This window comes from Balaenoptera musculus, chromosome 9 (assembly GCF_009873245.2).
Source record: "Balaenoptera musculus isolate JJ_BM4_2016_0621 chromosome 9, mBalMus1.pri.v3, whole genome shotgun sequence".
NCBI lineage: Eukaryota > Metazoa > Chordata > Mammalia > Artiodactyla > Balaenopteridae > Balaenoptera > Balaenoptera musculus.
In genome coordinates this window covers 24,620,545-24,639,002 of record NC_045793.1, presented here as the reverse complement: position 1 = coordinate 24,639,002, position 18,458 = coordinate 24,620,545, and the positions used below count along the sequence as shown (strand labels likewise).

General features: G+C 59.4%; 1 protein-coding gene across 1 annotated transcript in view; it reads left to right on the top strand.

Moving 5' to 3' along the window:
- SND1 (staphylococcal nuclease and tudor domain containing 1) overlaps nt 1-15,855 on the top strand; it is a 417,459-nt gene extending 401,604 nt beyond the window's left edge. The window contains exons 17-24 of the mRNA XM_036862917.1: nt 1,384-1,572; nt 6,726-6,867; nt 10,271-10,394; nt 11,300-11,369; nt 12,406-12,519; nt 13,292-13,495; nt 15,096-15,140; nt 15,248-15,855. Coding sequence (XP_036718812.1) covers nt 1,384-1,572; nt 6,726-6,867; nt 10,271-10,394; nt 11,300-11,369; nt 12,406-12,519; nt 13,292-13,495; nt 15,096-15,140; nt 15,248-15,313 — 954 coding nt within the window. The 3' untranslated portion in view covers nt 15,314-15,855. The remainder of the gene's footprint in view (nt 1-1,383; nt 1,573-6,725; nt 6,868-10,270; nt 10,395-11,299; nt 11,370-12,405; nt 12,520-13,291; nt 13,496-15,095; nt 15,141-15,247) is intronic.
- The last annotated feature ends 2,603 nt before the right edge of the window (nt 15,856-18,458 follow it).

The following is an 18,458-nucleotide window of genomic DNA, read 5'->3' as shown; positions in this document are numbered from 1 at the left end:
CAAGAATAGGAAGAAGTCAGGGTCCCACCTCCCTGGTCCCGCTCCTTGTCCCACCCCCACTGCCTTCCCTCCGAACGCCCAAGCCGCCTCTGTCTGCTTACAGGGAGTCGTGTCCCGGGCATCTCTCCCTGCTGAGTCAGGACTCCGCCAGCTGGGCGGGCTGCTCTCCTCCCCCCCTCGCCCCTCGTACCTAGCCCTCTGCCCTTGGCTGCTGCCACTGGCTCCAGCCCAGGCTTCAGAGAATTCCCAGGTATTTAGACATTCATTTTATTGCTTAATCGAGCTTGAAGCCGTTTAAATTAATACAAGTTTTTACGTTTGGCAGCAAAGGCTTTTACAGGCCCCTTTAGCAGGCGAAGAACGAGGTTGGGAGAGGATCAAAGAAGGAATTCCTCCTGGGCCATTGCCTTCACGAGGCGGGAGCAGAGTCCATGCCGGGTCTGGGGCCCTGGGTCTTGGGGAGGTCCTCAGGGGAGGAGGCCCGGGAGCCCCTGGGCTCTGCAGGGGTCCTGCAGGGTCTGGGGCCCTGGGTCTTGGGGAGGTCCTCAGGGGAGGAGGCCCGGGAGCCCCTGGGCTCTGCAGGGGTCCTGCAGGGTCTGGGGATCAGCCTTAGCACTCGGCCCCGAGGCCTGGGCTGATGGTGGTGAGCACACCCTTCCAGCTACGCTTTTTTAGGGATAACTTCCTGCTGGAATCACCCCCGAGCTGCCCCTGTGTGGTAGTGTTACTTCCTGCCCACATCTCTCTGCTCACCTGTCCCCTTCCCTCCTCTCCTCACCTGGCTTTCATCCCACCTCTTTCATTACCTTCATTAAGCATTACTTCATTCAGCTCTTCCGGGAGGAACACGAGTTCCCCTCTCCTCGGGGATTGCCTTGCTCCCCCAGGGCCTGTCTTCAGGGCAGAGCTGGGGTTCAGGGGGTGCTGAAGAAGAGTGGGATGTTCCCACAGCTATGGCCGCCGCCTGTCTCACCCCTGACCTTTATCTATATGCTTGCGCACACGCGCGTGCACACACACACGCGCACACTCACACACAGAGCTTACTTAAGCTAAGGAGAGTCGAGTTTATCCTAGTAGCTCTCTGCTAAGAGGAAGGGGAGGGGATTTGAGAGGAGAGGGGAGTTTTGAAGTTGCTTTGTCAGTAACGTATCTGTCAACGATGGTTCTGCGGTGCGAGAGGCTGAAAAGTATAGACCAGCTCACAGCACTCAGGTGAAGGGTTCTAAGAGGCTCCCACAAGCTCCTACTCTGCCTGACTCATCCTTCCAGCGACTCCTGTCCCGTGGAGCGACGGTGGTGGCAGTGGCCCAGGGCCGCTCTCCTCCCCTGCCCACCCTGGGCCCCTGCTGCAGGCTGACGCCCCCTGTCTCTGCTCCCCAGGTGGAGGTGGAGGTGGAGGGCATGGACAAGGCTGGCAACTTCATCGGCTGGCTGCACATCGACGGCGCCAACCTATCCGTCCTGCTGGTGGAGCACGCGCTCTCCAAGGTCCACTTCACCGCCGAGCGCAGCTCCTACTACAAATCCCTGCTGTCTGCCGAGGAGGCCGCCAAGCAGAAGAAAGAGAAGGTAGGCTGTGGAATGGGCCTGGCGGGGGAGGAGGCGGCTGCCCTCTCTCCCCGTCCCCTCCAGCCCCACGCACCAGCACCGCTGTCTCCATACGACAGACAGAAGCGGTTCTGTCACCCCTCAACTGAGTGACCCCCGTTGGCGTTGGTCTCAGACCCCATGTCAGAAACCCCACGCTGAGATGGCCCCGGACCCGCTCTGAGCACTCCCTGTTGGGCCAGCTCTGGTGGCCCTGGAGCAGGAAGCTGCCTGGAAGGTGACCTTGGAGCCCCTGGGCCGCAGGAGACCGGGAAGCCTGCCCTCCGGTGCTCTCAGAGAGGCCGGTTGGCCTGCAGCCCACGTCTGAATTTCCTTCACATTGCCCTGCAGGGAAGCCCATTTTGGAAGCTGCCCCAGGAGATGCATAAAGCTGTTAGGACAGCAGATTTACAGCCCATCCATCTCTGCAGACACTGCATTGAGGAGACAAGGGGGGTGGGTCGGAAAGCAGCTTTTGGAAACAAATGGACGATTAAAGAACCCAGTGGTTTGGGTGATGGGAGCCGGGCTCGGCACCCCCCGCCCCCAGCCTGTCGCCACTGACTTACAGCCCAGCACTGATAATGGGGATAAATCAGCTGGCCACCAATTTGTCAGGGCTTCTCTGAGTTTGAGGAGGATTTCATGGGACAGCCGTGCTGAGCCATAAATTGGTTGCAGGAATAAACGTTTCTTTCCCCACGGGGCAGCCGTCTGGCTTACAACTCTCCTCTCAGAGCCAAGGCCCAGACACCTGCCAAAAGGCGTAGGGGGCTTTGGGGCCCGGAGGGCTCCTCGTCCTCGTCCTCCTTCTCACTCCGGCTCTTCCCACCTGTCCTCTAAGAGAGGATACATCACTTCCCCCAGGGGCCAGGTCCGGAACACCTTCTTGGATCTCTGTGTATGTCTTATTCCCATCCCCTAGAGATTAGGGCAGGTGACCGATCCTACTGGAGGCTGAAGGACCCCAGGAAGAGGTGGCCCCCAAAGCCAAGACCGGTGAAAGGGACTGTCCATGCCTTGGAGGAGTGAGCAGGCCACCATGGGGCCCCCAAGGAGACTCCCACCCTTCCTTGTCCCAGCTCTTCCTCCTAGAGTGACGGGGAGGCAGACAGCCTCGGCTCCCTCAACAGAGGAGCTTCCTCTCGGAGTTCCTGTTTGTGGCAGCTGAACTTAAGACTGCCACCTGCACGTCCTCTGCTCGTTGCAGGGAAATGGAGGAGGCGTGGTGCTGGGCCTCACGTGCAAAGGCTGAACGAGTTAGCAGCTGGGTGTCAGTGTGGCAAGCGCCAGCCTCTAAGGCCCAGATTCTGAAAGCATCTTTGCCCCCTGGCCCTGCTCCCTGGCTACTCAGCACCTGAGCTGAGAAGCTATCTCTTCAGATCTGAGTGATCTTCTACCCTCTGAGAGTAGAGACCCCAGAGGGACCAAGGAGAGGACAGAGAAGGGAATCTGGCCAAAGATGGAGGGTGGTCCCTTGCTTAGGTGCTGAACTGGGCATCACTGTTTACTTCACAGTGGATTTGTCTGAAAGAACCCAAATCGTCATTTCGCTGGTGCCACGTGATGGTGCTGAGGAGTAATTGCCAGTGATTAATTACTTACCCAGGCTGCGTGGTTTTATTCCAGTCCAATTAAAATGCGGCGCACCACCCTCAGGGTGAGGGCCTGCCTGCCTCCTGGGCCCCTCTCCTGCACATCTCAGCCTCTTCGAGGATCCCGGGGGGACCTCACATGACTTGCCTCCTCCTGGTGGGGCCGGGACCCAGGAGTAGTGTGGGCAGAGCCTTGCAGCGGCCCTCGGAGTTAGCTGCACTCAGAGAAGTTGGTGGTCCGCTGGGGGACAGTAAACTGTATATCTGACGTGTCCCCAGGATCCCCAGCCTTGCCCCAGTGGTGACCCCATGAGAGCTGCGTTAGCTGTCGAGAGACAGGTACATCTGGGGTTAAAAGATCATCGTGGTACCTATGAGCTGACTGAAGAAAGTAATACTAAGAGATTTTGTGAGACCAGGAGCAAGCAGAAGTCGTAGGTGGGTGTGATTATGTCATGTACACTTCTGAGCAGGTCTGTCTGGGGAAACCCCGCAGTGCTGTATTCCCAGCTCTGAGAATTTAGCTGCCTCCCTGCCAGGCCTAATTCCTCCCTGTGCCTTGCAGACACCTCTCCTCATGAAGAGGCTAGTCAGGCCCTCCCCTTCCTCTGTAGGAGGCTGATGCAGGGCTCCCCCCTCCTCCTCCTTTAGGGATCCTGGGCAGGTCTGAGGACCAAAGAGGGAGCCGCAGATGGCAGCTGTCTGGACTGTTCCCCCATCGCCCCTCCCCCTTTTTGCCCCAGCAGGGCCCTTGACAGGGCTGGATTGGCCACTGATTGGCTTTTACTGAGCTTGACTTCCCCGATGCGGGCTTGAAGGCCTCCACCACCCTGGCCCCATGCCAGCCCCACCTCCGGAGCCTCCTGAGCAGCGATATTAAATAGGATTTAGAAAGGAGAGGCTCCAGCCAGTGGAGCCTCGGTCCACACTGCCCATCGCTTGCCAGGAGGCGCACCCGGGGCTCCCCAGGGAGGAGGGAGGGCCAGGAGCAGGGTGAGGACAGGAGGGGAGACAGCCTCTACTCCTGACCTGGCCCCGGAATGCAAAAGCGATCTGAGCAGGACAGGAAATGGCGTGACAGAGCAGCGTGTAGCAGAGGAGGGAGGGGCTTCCCTTGCCCACTGCCCACTTGTGTCTGTAGCTAGGGCCATGGAGGGGTCACAGACAGTGTCTTGCCGATGTGTCTGTCCCCTCCCTGCCCAGGTTCTGCAGGGGGCAACAGAAGCCAGTGTGGGCAAAGCAGGCCCTTGTTCTAAGGGTGGGGACCTGGGCGGCCAAGCCCATCCAGTTGACGGACTGCTTCCCACCAGGAAGCCACACTGACCAGCTTGGGAAGGGACCCCGCACGGCTCCACGACTGAAGGGCCAAGCCCGTCCTCTCTTACAAGTGGAGCTCCTCCATCTGAGGAGGAGCTCTCCCTCTTCTGCCCTTTAGCAACCTCGTGCTTCCCGTGTCTTCTCACCTCAGGAGGCAGCAGTATACACCCCTCTGCTCCCCTCCTGCTGCCCCGGAAGCTGTGGGACCTCGACAGGACTGGCCCGTTGCCGCCTCCTTGTAGGAGAGGGGCCTGAGGGCCAAGCCGAGGCTTTGTTTGCATCATCCGTGACCTCCGGCCCGCTGCCCCCCCTGCACCTGCCGGGGAAGACGCTCTGCCTCCTCTCTCGGAGGAGGAAACCTGATGCTGTCGCCTGAGGCACCTTTACTTGAGGAGTCGTTAGCAGTTTCTGTTCTCACCCTGTCAGTCTGTTCCCAGTTCATCCATACGGAAGACGAGCCTCCCTCCGTACAGCGGAGGGAAGCCGGGTGGGGTTAGGATGGGGGCCCACTCAGGAGGCAGTACAGGGGCCCTGTCTCTCCAGCCCGCTGTGTGCTGGGAAAGGAGGGAGCAGGATGGGAGAGGGGAGGGCCGCTGACTTGGTCTGGAGCTGGTAGGGGCACCGAGTGCAGACAGATTGCAGGGTGGTGGTGGTGGGAAAGGGGGCAGAGGACAGGCTGCTGGGTCAGGAGGGCCACTGCTGGGGAGGGGGCGGAAGTTTGGGCCCAGGTGATGTCTCTCCCATCCCTCTCCGCCACCCTCTGGCAGCCTCCCCCGGGCTCAGAAAGTCCCTGTTGCTCATTCCAGTTCTCGGGGCCCTTGCCTCTCCTTCTATTGGAAGGACACACACTCGTGCCACATTAAAGGCAGGAGCATGGCCTCTGCGTGTGTGGCCCAAAGTGGTTCAGTAATTCCAGCCTTCCTGCCCTTCAGCTGCTTCCCGATGCCCCCCAGGAGTCCGCGTGTCAGCTGCGTGATCATGTGGTCATACTCTACCACCTCTTGCAAGGGAAGAAAAGGAGACTCAGAGAAGGCATGTGACTTGACAAAAGTCACACAGCAAAGTAAAGGGCAAAATGAAAAGACCAGAGTCCACATCTCCCCACCTACAGCTTTTCCCCGTTGCTCAGTGCTGCCTTCTGTGTCCAGAGGCCCAGTCACTGCCAAAATTCCCCTTGAAGAGCTCTAGGGCCAGGCCGCCTGTGTTCAAATCCTGGTTCTGCTACATCTAGCAAGCCTGTGTGCCTCAGTTTCTTCATTTGTAAAAACAGGGGTAATGTTTATACCTTTTCAAACGGTTGTCGTGAGGATTAAATGAGCTAGTACTTGGATAACGTTTAGTGTGGCACCTAGTAAGCATATAAGGTTTGGGCTAATATTTTATCACCACCCCACTCATTCCTGTGTGTGTGTGTGTCTGGGACCCCGTGTGTGGTCCAGTCCCCTGGACTCCCCCACCCCCTTTGCACTGCTCAGCTGGAGAGCCACCTCCCTCCCCTGCTATGACAGGCCTCACTACTGGGATAATCTCCTGGCCGCAGGATTGGATTTGACGTGCTGTCACCCCGAATCAGCTTCTGAGCCGCCACAGCCCTGACAGTGCGGGGCTAGGGGAGGAAGGGAGAGGGAAGGGTGGAGGGGAGCGGCCCAGCTTCTGAGCCGGGGTCAGAGCAGCCTGCTGGCGGTGAGAACAGAGGCGTGCTCGCACAGTGGCAGCCCTCGCCTCCACGGCCCAGGGCTGTCACTTGGAGAGTCTCAGGAGCGCCTGTGGCCCTGTGACAGTGGGAGGGCCTGGAGAGTTCAGAGTGACCCCCGAAGGGTGGTGTGAGGGAGGGAGATGGGGACCCAGCACCACTCCAGCACCGAGGTTCTCACACGCTGGTATGCGTGGGAATGGGAATCGCGGGGAGACTTTGGTTTTGACTTACTTTCCCTGGGACCCTGAGAGCACATCCTGATTTGGCAGGCTGGGGTGGGACCCAGGCACCTACGTGTTCAGTAAGCTCCCCAGTTGCTTCTGATGCCTGCCAGAGCCGCTGGATGGGAAGTGCTCTCCCCACCCCCGCCCAGAGGTAGGAGGGTTCCAGGGGCTCGTCCTGTGCTGGCATCACCTCCACCCTCACTCGCCAGGGCAGCGATTCCCCCTGCCCAGAGCCCCTTTCCCGGCACCCTTTCTGACTTCACTTCCTAATCTCTTCCTCCCCTGTGCTGGCCACACACGCAGGTCTGGGCCCACTATGAGGAGCAGCCCGTGGAGGAGGTGACGCCCGTGCTGGAGGAGAAGGAGCGCTCGGCCAGCTACAAGCCAGTGTTTGTGACTGAGATCACCGACGACCTGCACTTCTACGTGCAGGATGTGGAGACGGGTGGGCACACAGGCGCGGCCCCGGGCTCCGCTGCTTCACGGCTGCTGGCATGATCTGGCCCGCCTCAGGGCCCCTCTGTTCAGTGGGAGGGAGGGACACAGCCCAGGGCTTCCGGGGGTCTCCCCGAATAGCTTGTGGCTGCTGCCCACCTCCGGGCCCCTGCGCCGCACTCAGGGCCCGAGGTCGTTGTATCAGCTGCAAGGGAGCCCCGGAGCGGGCGAGGCTGAGCAGGTCCTCTGAGGACTGGTGAGGTAACCAGCTTTGTCTGGGTGGTGCTCGGAGACTCTTAGGTAATTGTTTTAGTCCCAGACACCCCTGGCAGGGCTGGGCAGGAGGATTTGTAGCCCTCAGAGTGTATCAGGAAGCAACGGACAGATTGTCTCTATGTGGCCAGGAAGCACAAGCCAGCTCTGCTCAGTGCCTCTCTCCGTCAGCTTCCTTGGGAGGGGAGGAGGGGGAGCCTGGGCTTGTCTCTGCTGGGGTTTCTCCTTCTCCAGAGGTTGCCATAGCCCTGAGTGGTAGCCAGTTGCCATGGTAACTGGCGGCACTCTAGGGGAAGTCATCCCCAGAAAGTCTTTCTGAAGGACCCTCTCTCTCCATCCTCTTCCTTCCTTCTGCCCTCAAGTGCAGTGCACTGTGGCCAGGGTCCCCTCGGCAGAGACCTCAGGCTTCTGGAGGAGAGAGGGCAGTAGAGCCGGCTCTCACAGCAGCTGCGCTGGGGCCCCTCCAGCCCAGCTTCCTCCCTTCACTCTCTCCATCCTGACCTCCCTCCTCTCCTTGCCACCCTCTGCAGGGAAACATTTTAGCTGAGGTCAGAGGAAGAAGCTCTTAGAGCCAGCTCTCGGTCCACGAGGCAGATCCTTAAAAGGGGGGGGGGGGGCTAAAGGTGTCGGTGGCACTCGAGGCAGCCCCGTAGGTGGCAGGGTGCGGCTCTGCCCGCCCTCCCCGGCCCCGCCCCCACCCCCACCCCCAGGCCCGCTCCAGATTGTCAGCAGCCTCGCCTCAGCCGCCTCCCCTCTAATGATATCTCCCAGGCAGGCACCTGCTTTTGTGGCAATGTCATTTCACCGGGAAAAACTGACCACCTCGAGCCCTGGGCTGGCTGTACTTGGGAGGGGAGCAAAGCCAGGGAGGGGCGGAGATGGAAATGATGAGCCTGAAGGATTCGGTTCTCTCGTGGCCAGCTGTAATCCTGGTGAGAGGGGGCCCAGCCATTGCCTTGGGACGAGCCGAGAGGGGGCCTCCAGGCTGGGTGGTGTGGAGTGCGGGGAGTCTGGGTGGTGGCCCAGGTAGGAAGGAGAGCTATTCCTAAGCACGGGAGCCAGCGAGAATGGCCCTTGGGGAGCTCGGGGAAAGGGAACTCAAAGAAGACCCTGCCCAGGGTACCCCGGCTGCCAGGCAGGCTCCACCTGGCCTCTGGGTCCTGCTGGGTAGGACCTGCCTTGAGTAAGAACAGGCCCGGAGTCTCCAGGAGACAGAGCTTGAGGGTTCAAGGCCTTTGCCCACATACTGTCTGTGATCTCAGAGGCTTCCTGTGCCAGCTCTGTACCCCGCCTGGCTGTCTCTGACTGCTCTCGGAAGCCAGGACGCTGCACTGAGTGGTAGCCAAGGCAGATAATAGGGAGAGAAAGAGAACTTGGGGGGAACCGTGTATTGTTGGAAGATTGGAGTAGCGAGTGAGGTGCTGTGTGGCATGCCACCTGGATAGCTGTAGGCTCCCGAGAAAACCCTGCCTTCCATCAGATCCGTGAAAACGAACCTCAGCGTACCCAGCCTCCCTCTCCTGAAACCTTTTACCCCTCTTGGAGGCAGGGACATCCTCTGGCCCTGTTTCCCTTCTCTTAATTAAAGCCTGCCTTCGGGAAGGATCTGGTGAAATGATGAACACATTGCCATTGGCTCTAAATGACCAACCGGGCTCTGTGTAAGGGCTTCCCAGAGGGCTTTGCCTGTTCGCAGAACTGTTGCCTTGGAGCATAATAACAATAATAATAATAAAAATAGACCAAGTATAGCAGGACCTTGTCTGTGTAGAGGTAGCTTCTTAGTCCCTGAAATTTTACTGTCTGGGCAAGGAACGCAGGCGCAGGAGAACGGAGGGTTTATTGCCGGGCGGGGGGAGGGCAGCGCCTTCCGAAAAGTCCCTGAAACCGTCCTGTGAACACCGGCATGGGGGCCCGAGAGTGTAGACAGGGCGCGCGCCTGCGGGCCCCTCTTCAACACTGCAGTCATCAAGCACCCTGCACAGCCGGGGCTTTACTGGGTCACTTGAGAGTAAGCAGAACCGAGTGAGCTATGGTCTGTGCCGTGAAGGCGCTCCCGGCATAGTGGCAGAAACGTAAACCAGGCAGGGAATGGATAAGGCCCACTGTGACAGCGTACCAACGGCCGTCATGTGTCAGGCCCCTGTAACAGAGTGGCCGGGGGCCCTGAGGATGGGGGCGAGTCCTTCACCACCGCCAGCCGCCCTCGCCTCAGAGAGCGAAGGGGGAGCAAAGGGCCTGCTGAGAGCGTGAGTCCGGCCCAGAGGGACGCAAAGGAGAAGCCACTGGGGGCTGATGCTCAGCAGAGTAGGGGTGAGGGGCTGTGGCAGGAAGGAGCCAGGGGAGGGCACTGAGAAGACCTCGGGGGCTGCCACACCCAGTGAAGACCAGACCAGCAGCAGGGACCGACGACCCAGGGGCAGTGGTTCGGGAAAGACAAGGCAGGGAAGGGGTCTCCCTCCCCGCAAACGAGGAGGGCAGTGAGCTGGCGTGGGAGGGTGGGACCCCCCCCCCCGCCTGGCAGCACTTGGAGGTTCAGTTCAGCATGTGTCTCATGGGGTGCGTCAGGTCAGAGTGTCCACATTTGAATAGACTGAGACCGGGCCCTGCTGCCAGAATTGTTCCCCACCTTGCACGGCGCAGATTCTGAGGCCCTTTCCTTGTCCAGGGTCGTATGGGGCCCATCCTTCAGCTCCGCTTTTGCCCCCAGGAGACGTTGCAGAGAGTGGCTGCTGTCCGTCACCGCCTCTGTGGCCCAGGCCGGGGCCCGCCCTGGTAGGACTGGAGAAGGCTGGTTGGCCTTGGCCTTGCTTAGTGTCCACTCATTTTCTCTACCTCCTAAACCAAGGCCCAGGAACATTCCCTAGGGCGTCTCTGGCCATGGCCAGTAGATTGGAGAGCCGAGACTGGAAGACTGGGTGCCTCTAAGGCCTGAAGTGTCAGCAAGATACTGTGAAACCTCCTCGACCAGGGACCAAAGAGGACTTCCCTGTGGGACGGGGGCAAGCCAGTGCCGCGGGCACCCTACAGCGTTCCACATCCTGCCCACTCCCCAGGCTCATCTGCCTCCCCAGCGCCATCTACAGATGATACTCCAAGGCACATGGCACCCAGGTCTCACTCCCTGTTCCTCCCCACAGGCACCCAGTTGGAGAAGCTGATGGAGAACATGCGCAATGATATTGCCAGCCACCCTCCCGTCGAGGGCTCCTATGCCCCCCGCCGGGGCGAATTCTGCATTGCCAAATTTGTAGACGGAGAATGGTAGGCCACCTGGACCCGAGCAAGGGAAAGAGTCTAAAGTAGGAGCAGCAGCAGTTCTGTCCCCAGGGCGCAGGCCTGCAGAGCCACTAGCCAGGCTTCAGGCATTTGCCGTAGTGGCCGGCTTCCCACTGGGTGCTTGTTCTTGGCCGTGGCCGGCTCTCCGGAGTGGCCCTCTTTGTTGCCCACAGCCCGTTTGCGGCCTGCGCTTTAACCCGTGGTTTTTCTGCAGTCAGCCTCTGGCGTAAAGAAGTGTCCCTCCTTCTCTCTCCTGGGCTACTCCTTTGGGGGAGCCCTGGCTGGCTGGAGCTCTCCAACACCCCCCTCACCCCACGCAGGAAAAGTGACGTCAGGGCGGGGGTAGGGGGTCGGGTGAGGGTGGAGGCTGGTGCTCAGTGAGCCCGGACCAGCCGCCACCCTCCACCCCAGCTGTCTGGGGCGTGAGCCGCAGCGCTCGCAGGCTGCAAGAAGGTCACTTATGTCGGATCTACCAAGCGTAGGGCCCGTGGCCTTCCCAGGGTGACGAAGTGATGTGGATGGGTTCCCTGCTGTGGCCTCCCAGGCAGATCTGCCGGCTAATTACAGCTGCTGTCTAGTGCGCTGGGTTTAAACAGCAGACATCAATCTAGTCATTAGTCTTGTTGCTTTTATGCCCCAAGGACACGTTCATCCGCTCCACACGCTCCCCTCCCGCCCTCTGCTCCCAGCTATGCTCTGACTCCATTAAATGGTGGCCACAGCACCCCGGGCTGTGCAGTCCGAGAACTGCCCTTTGTGACACCCATGGGTGTTCTCTCTGAACCCTGGGCAGGGAAATGCTGTAGCCCCTGCCCTGCCATCGCTGACGCTCCAGGGAGACCGGCCTCCTCAGGGCTGTCCCTTGAGTTCTGCCCGTGATGCCATTGCAGGTACCGCGCCCGAGTGGAGAAAGTCGAGTCTCCTGCCAAAGTACACGTCTTCTACATCGACTACGGCAACGTGAGTGCGGGGGCCAGGAGGTGGACGAGTACGCAAGGGAGGGGCCCCGAGTGCCGCCAGGGACCCTTCAACACAGTAGGCCCCTAGGTCAAGTCCATCTGCCCTCTCCAGGGTCCCTCTGAGCTTTAGACTCCCTCCCTCCCTCCCTCCCTCCCTGACGGAATGGTGAGCGTGTGGGCCTCTCTACTGTTCCTCTAACAGGCGCGTGACCCCTGAGTGACTGGGCAAAACTGGCATCTCTGGTCCGAGGCCTGTGAGCACTGAGTGGTCCTCTGTCCAGGCCCCAGCCACGGCCCCGGTTCCTCTTCTGCCCAACGTCTCTGAAGAGTGGGTCCCTGAAGGCCCCTGGTCCACACGCTCAACTGGGTCCTTGTGTGCTGATCCCCAGCACATCCCAAACCCAGGCTTGCTGGGAAGGGGCTGGTACCCCTGGGAGAAATGCCCCTTGGGCTGGGCCTGGGAGTCTCCCAGCAGTAAGCAGGAGAGAACGCTGTCGTTCAGAGCCGTGCCGCTCCTGAGGACTAGTGTGGAAGGGCCGTTAATAGAAAGCCCAGAGCTGGGCCATGCTCCCAACTTACCACCCGGGAACACACAGAGGAAGGGGTCTTGCCAGGCTGGGGTTGCCCCACGCACCTGAGCCAGAACCACTAGCAGGCGGGGGGCTGCCTGGACCCTCGTCTTGGAGCGCTCTTCCAGCCAGGGCCCCCCCCAGCCTGTGGGAAAGGGGTCAGGGAGCCCATGTCACAGAGGGAAGGTATTGGGGAAAAGTGGAGACAGTGATCAGAGTTGAGCTACCAGGTTGGGTATGCAGCAGGAGCCACCAGGTGTGCCACCACCGGGCCCGGCTTCCCACCTCCCAGGCTTCGCTGACTGGGCGATTCCGTGCATGTGGCTACTCGGAAACGAGCCCTGGGGGGTGGGGTGGGGGATGGAGGCCCTGAGTTAGAATCCCTAGGGGCCTGGCCGTGCGAGTTGTCCCCTGAGAGCAAGGGAGCGCCGAGTGTGTGATGCTGTTGGCCTGGTGTGTCCTCTGCAGAGAGAGATCCTGCCGTCCTCCCGCCTGGGCACCCTGCCACCTGCCTTCAGCACTCGCGTGCTGCCAGCTCAAGCCACGGAGTATGCCTTCGCCTTCATCCAGGTGCCCCAAGACGTGAGTCTCCACGCCTTCCTTCCTCTCAGCGGGACTGTCCCATGACACTCAGACACTGCTGCAGTCCCAGCACGTATCTGCACGAAGGAAACCCAGCCCTGTCCCGGATCCCACCCCTTCCTCACCCTGGCCCCCTCTCACGGGGCTGAGCCCCCGGCGCGGCCCTGGTTAGTGGCCACTGTCTCTAGCCTCTTGGGCTCTCGGCTGCAGTGGTCTCCCAGCACTCCTTCCAGGCACAGACGATGCCGCCAGCAGTAACTGCCCCCAAACAGCTCTGACTGTGTCACACCTCTGCTGAAAATCCTCCACTGGGGTCCCACTGGCTGATGGGAGGAGTAGAAACAATGATGATGGTCTGTTAGTCACGGGAGAGAGGGGCGTGGCCAAGGTTGAGGGAAGGTGGCATCAGAGCCTCTGAGCTGGCTCTTGAGAAACAGGGGGCCTGGTGGACCAGGGCACGTTGGGCAAAAAGACTGGTCCAGCAACCGCAGCCGGGTGTCGGAGGCCCTGCGGGCAGCAGCAGGAGATGTCAGGCCCTGTCTGCCCGGGCAGGGAGGTTATTCTTCGTGTTGTAGGCGGGAGGGGCTGTGGGCAAGGGGGCCCTTCCTGTCCAGAGCCTGTTTCCGCCCTCGCTGGGGTCTAAGCGGGGAGCGAGGTGATGCCGGCACGTGCTGTGCAGACTCCCTTGAAGTCCGTGGACAGGACCTGGGGCCCTCACGGCTCGTGGCTGGCGCTCGCCTCTCACGCCGACCGGGGGGTGTCCCTGCTGCAGGAGGACGCTCGAACAGACGCCGTGGACAGCGTGGTGCGGGACATCCAGAACACGCAGTGCCTGCTCAACGTGGAGCACCTGAGCGCCGGCTGTCCCCACGTCACCTTGCAGTTTGCCGACTCCAAGGGGGACGTGGGGCTGGGCTTGGTGAAGGAGGGATTGGTCATGGTGGAGGTGCGCAAGGAGAAACAGTTCCAGAAGGTGGTACGTGCTGCGGATGCGGGGTGTCCCTCGCGCCTCCCACCGCCGTCACGGGGGGACTGGGAGGGGACTGCGCCGGGAGCCAGAGAGGGAGCGGGGAACCCACCGTCTTGCTGCTCCTGTTGGGGAAAGATAATGGATTTGGGTTTGTTGGGGTTTAAAATTTAAAAAGCTAATTACGTCCCAAATTAATTGACTGCCGGTTTGGCTGAAAACACAGCTGCAAACTGGAGCGGAAAGTTTGCCTTTGCCCGTACCCCCGGTGACAGGCTAGGAAGCTCTGCCAGGGGTGGCATGGCGAAGGTCACAGCCTGTTGTGTTGTCTCTCCCGTCCTCACTTGCTCCTCTCCCAGTCCATAACCAGCTCCCAGCACTCAGCGCCCCTCTGCCACGACACCCCTCCAGCCTGTTTGGAGAGGTGCAGGGCTTAGAGCTGGGCCTGAGCCCCGCCTCCCTCGTTCATGAGACATCTGGCCCTAGAGCTCAGCCTTTGGAAGCCTGAGTCTCCCACTGATGACGTGAGGAGAGCACAGCCGGCCCGGCTGCTCGGTAGGGTGGACCACGAGGATCGGGGGCCGACACCTGGGAAACCTCCTTGCGCTGCTCATTTGTTGATCACGAGGCCCAGGCCTCCCGCTCAGCCCCGTTCCCATCCCAGTTTCCCCCAGCCTCTCCCCACGACACGCCAGCCTCGAGGGACGGGCCAGGCCGGTGGGAAGCTCGTGCCCTTCTGCAGCGCCCAGCTCCCCCACACTCCTGAGTGGAGGGACACGAGCGGCAGGGTTGAAACCAGTGTTCTCCTCTCTCCACTGTGCCCTTGCTTCCCCTTCTCCCCCGTCTTTTGCCTTTCCTCTCTCCCCGCATAACGATTGGTGGTTTGTGGATCCATGGCTCTGGTTATGCAAGTTGATTAACTCATTTGGAACAAAACCTCAGTGTGAGTCACTTCTGTGCCTCATCCGGACAGGAGGGGCCCGACCCCTAGTCTTCCCCCTAGTTTCCTAGATCACTCCTAGGAGTTAGCTTAAGTTTCCCTGTAAAATTGGAGCTCTTAGTGTCCGCCATATGAAGCTACCCATAAAGTCTCTGGTGTCTAGAAACGCCTAATGTGTTCATTCATTCACCTACTTATTCTTTCAGTAAATGTTTACTGAGGACCTACAAATCTCAGTGAACAAGAGACAACGTTCCATGGAGCTTACATTCAAGCATGAGGAGACAAAGAAGAAAATAAATATAATAAGTCAACAAAATTAAATGTTAGACAATAAGTGCAATGGAAAAAGGGAAAGTAGAAGTAAAGAAAGGGACTCAGGAGTATGTCGGAGGGAGTGGTGGTGATTTTAAATGGGGTCATTTGAGGCCTCGTTAAGAAGGTGATCCTTGACCAAAGACGTGAAGGGGCAGGCTAGGTAGCCAGGTAGACAGGAGCGGGAAGCGTGTTTCAGGCGGGTGAAGCGGCCAGCATGGAGAGTCGAGAAACAGCTAGGAGACTGTGACCCTGCACTTGGATTTTACTTGGAGGGAGCTGGGGACCCGTTGAGCAGGGGAGTGACGTGACCTGGGCCTCACCCTGACCATCCCTTTGTCCTCCTCCCGCCAGATCACAGAATACCTGAACGCCCAGGAGTCAGCCAAGAGCGCCAGGGTGAGTTTTTGCCTCAGGAGCCCCAGAGGGCGCTGAGAGAGGGGCTTGGCCGTTTGGGTCCCAGCAGGTCCCGCCTCCCTGAAGAGCCATTTTCTGTTTTCTCGCAGCTGAACCTGTGGCGCTACGGAGACTTCCGAGCCGATGACGCAGATGAGTTTGGCTACAGCCGCTAAGGAGGGAATCGGGTCTGGCCCCCCGCACCGCTCACGCCAGTACCTCTTCCTCTGCCGGGAGGGGGTTTTCAGCTCCAGACCTCAAATCGGGGGCATAGATTGGGTCCAGCTTTGCTTCAGTGTATGGGAATGTCTTGTAGGGTGGCATCTGGGCTGGGGACGGGGGGTGGGGGGAGCCCAAGGCTTTCAGGGGACAGGCCGCTGTCTTCTGCGAGCACAGGCACTGCCATCCGCTGTCCCAGCTGATTTTGTTTCTCTTTGGGGGTTTGTTTTTTAAAAACTGTCCTCAGATCAGGAAGAAACATGAAAGACTTTGTCCTATGGAGGGCATGATCCTGGCACCCAAGGCCAGCTGGCACCCCACTTCTATCCCAGACTCCCCTTTTCCCCAGCTCTCTGTCCAGCTGTTGATTATGTGGTTTCTCTGATACGTCCATTCTCAAATGCCAGCGTGTCCACGTCTGCCCCTTTGCCAGCCCTCCCCATTTCTGTATTTAAAGCTTTTGAGGCCCAATAAAATAGTACATGCTGTCTGCAGCCCTTATTGGTCATGGTGGAGGCCAGAGCCCAGGGTTTCGGCAGCCCCAGCCAGGAGGAGACCTGGGCACTTGAATCTAATCCATATGTCTGGCCACACCCCCTAGAAACATAGCCAGTCATGGGAAGCAGGGCAGGCCTTCAGAGTTCCAAGCAACTCCTGGGGCCTGGTGGGCATACCTGGCACCATGGCCATCATGCAGAAGGCTGGCGATCTTCTCTTCTGACTCACCTGCACGTGGCTGCCCTCAAGAACCTTAGCAGCTCGGCAAGCAGTGCCCAGGACACTCCCTGCGGGAAAGGCCAGGCTCGGTCCTGCCAGGCCCAGGCGGGAGGTTGCTGGGCCTGTCCTTTGGCAGGACCCACCAGAGCCCCAACAAGGGGCCAGAAGGGACTTGCCGAGGGAGATGAGGTGATTTCCCTCTTCCTGCTGTAACAGAAGGAAAGGCTGATGCCAGATAGGCTGGCACAGCGTGTGTTAAGGTCAGTGGCCCCTGGTCCCTGCCCATCTCCCTCCAGTGTGTGTCCACTGGAGAAGGGAGCTGGAGGATGGGGGCTCCGAGAGGGGTCTGGGCAGCAGGCCGAGGAGAGCTCGTCTCCCCAGGTGAGCTCTGGCTCTGTTTGACTTGACGAGGTGTCCCCCAAGTCCTCCAGGTGGAGCTGGCCACGGAGCTCAGAAACCCCAGGCTACTCCTAGCCCCTGAGGGGGGGGCGCTGAGAGCGGCCACCATGGTGTGTGCAGTAAGAGGCCTGCGTGCTTCTCGGGGCACGAAAGCAGGTGTATGCGTGTTGGGCGCTCACCACTCCAGCAGCTGCAGTGTCTAGGGGACCTGCCTGTTCTCCCAAACCCCAGGGCCCCACCCTTGTGGCTCTGACCTTCCCAGGCACATACTCTGGTGTCACACGGTGGCCCGTCTTCTTGGCAGCCCCACTTTTCCCCCCACATTCTGATCTGGGGTGATGCTCCAAGCTGCCATGTAAGATTGGTCCTTTGGTCAAGTCTTTGGGGAAAGTCAGTGGAGGTGATGGGGCCTGGCTGGCCAGCTCTCATTCCTAAACGAGGTCCTGGGCCCCAGAAAATTCTGGCTTCTGGCAGTTTTGCCCCACACCCACTCATTCAGGCCCAGGGGTCACGTGGGGTTCTATCCAGGACTCCTGTCTTCCTGTACTCCTGTCTTCCTATACTCCTATACTCCTGAAGCAGGGCAGGCCTTCAGAGCTCCAAGCAACTCCTGGGGCCTGGTGGGCGTACCTGGCACCATGGCCATCATGCAGAACGTTGGGCATCTTCTCTTTTGACTCATCTGCACATGGCTCCCCTCAGGAACCTCTGGGTTGGTCAGAATGAGTATTTATGCTCCTCGAATCAGAACCTCTTTATGGTCCAGTAAACTGTTTTCCATGATCCGTACAGCCCCTATGGGGCCCGAGAAGTCCGCAGGAATGGGTGTGAGTCTCTCCATCTGTCTCCACTCCCGGAGAAGCTGTTCTGCCCCCGCAGGCAGGCTCACTCCCACCATGATCTCTCATTTTATTTTTCTCCATCGTGGAGGCTGGTCATGGAAAAGAAAATGCCCATTTCACCCATTTCTCTCCCTCCTGGTAGGGCCCAGAGGTAGGTCAGTGTGTATCCACTTGAACGCAATTGGCAGAGGGGCGAGATGCCAGCTCACTCTTTTCTAAAAGGGTCTGAAGTCATCTCACTGTCTTAACAGTTGCCTTGGTTACATCTGTGCCCAAGGATAAACCCTTCATGGTTCTCCAATTGAAATGATGCCTGAACCTTCCCACTTCTTACTTTCTTTCTCCAAGGCTGATTTAGACGAAGGTCAGAATATTCACCAGGCCAGAAGGCCCTGCTGCTGCTGGTTTTGGCCCCAGCTCAGTGTTCCTGTGTTTGCCACATCGGTTGAGTTCCTGAGGTCTGTCCTGGGCAGGGCTGGGACTAGGGTGAGGCGAGCCAGGCGCCTAGGGTGCAGAATTTAAGGAGGCACTCGAGTGTGCAGGTGCGTTGGCATATTTTCTTTTCATCCCCAGTTGAGGCCAGTCAGCGTCAGCACTTGCACAAGTAGCATCAGCACTTGCACAAGTAGCACCAAGAAAAAAAAAAAAACCTCTCCAAAGGTCCTTCTCCCGCTAGAGTTGCAAAACATGGCTCTTGGTGTCAGGATCATAAGCTCTGCCTTCCCATCCACCTTTCCAGTTGAACAACAGAATCTTTTGAGCACCTGTCATTCATCCATCCATCCACCAAACACGGATTAAGACCCAGCAGCACCGGCACAGCGATGGGTCTAGTGAGTGCCAAGACGACCTCCACAGGCTCTCGGGGGCGTGGCAATCTAGGTGCGGAGGAGGAACCAGATGCTGAAACACCCAAAACAAGCCACAGCAGTGGCAGCGCACGAGGACGAGGGACTGAGGCCATCGCCTGGTGGCTGGGGAGGCATCACAGAGGAGGGGGGCCGAGTTGGGCTAATGGATGGCAGGAGAGCAGCATTGCTAATCTGGGCAGGCTCTGGAAGTTTCCCAGTCTCTGAGGGCTGGTGCTGCAGACTCTAGGGTTTAGACTAGCCAGTAGGGAGAAGTACTGATGCCCGAGACCCCT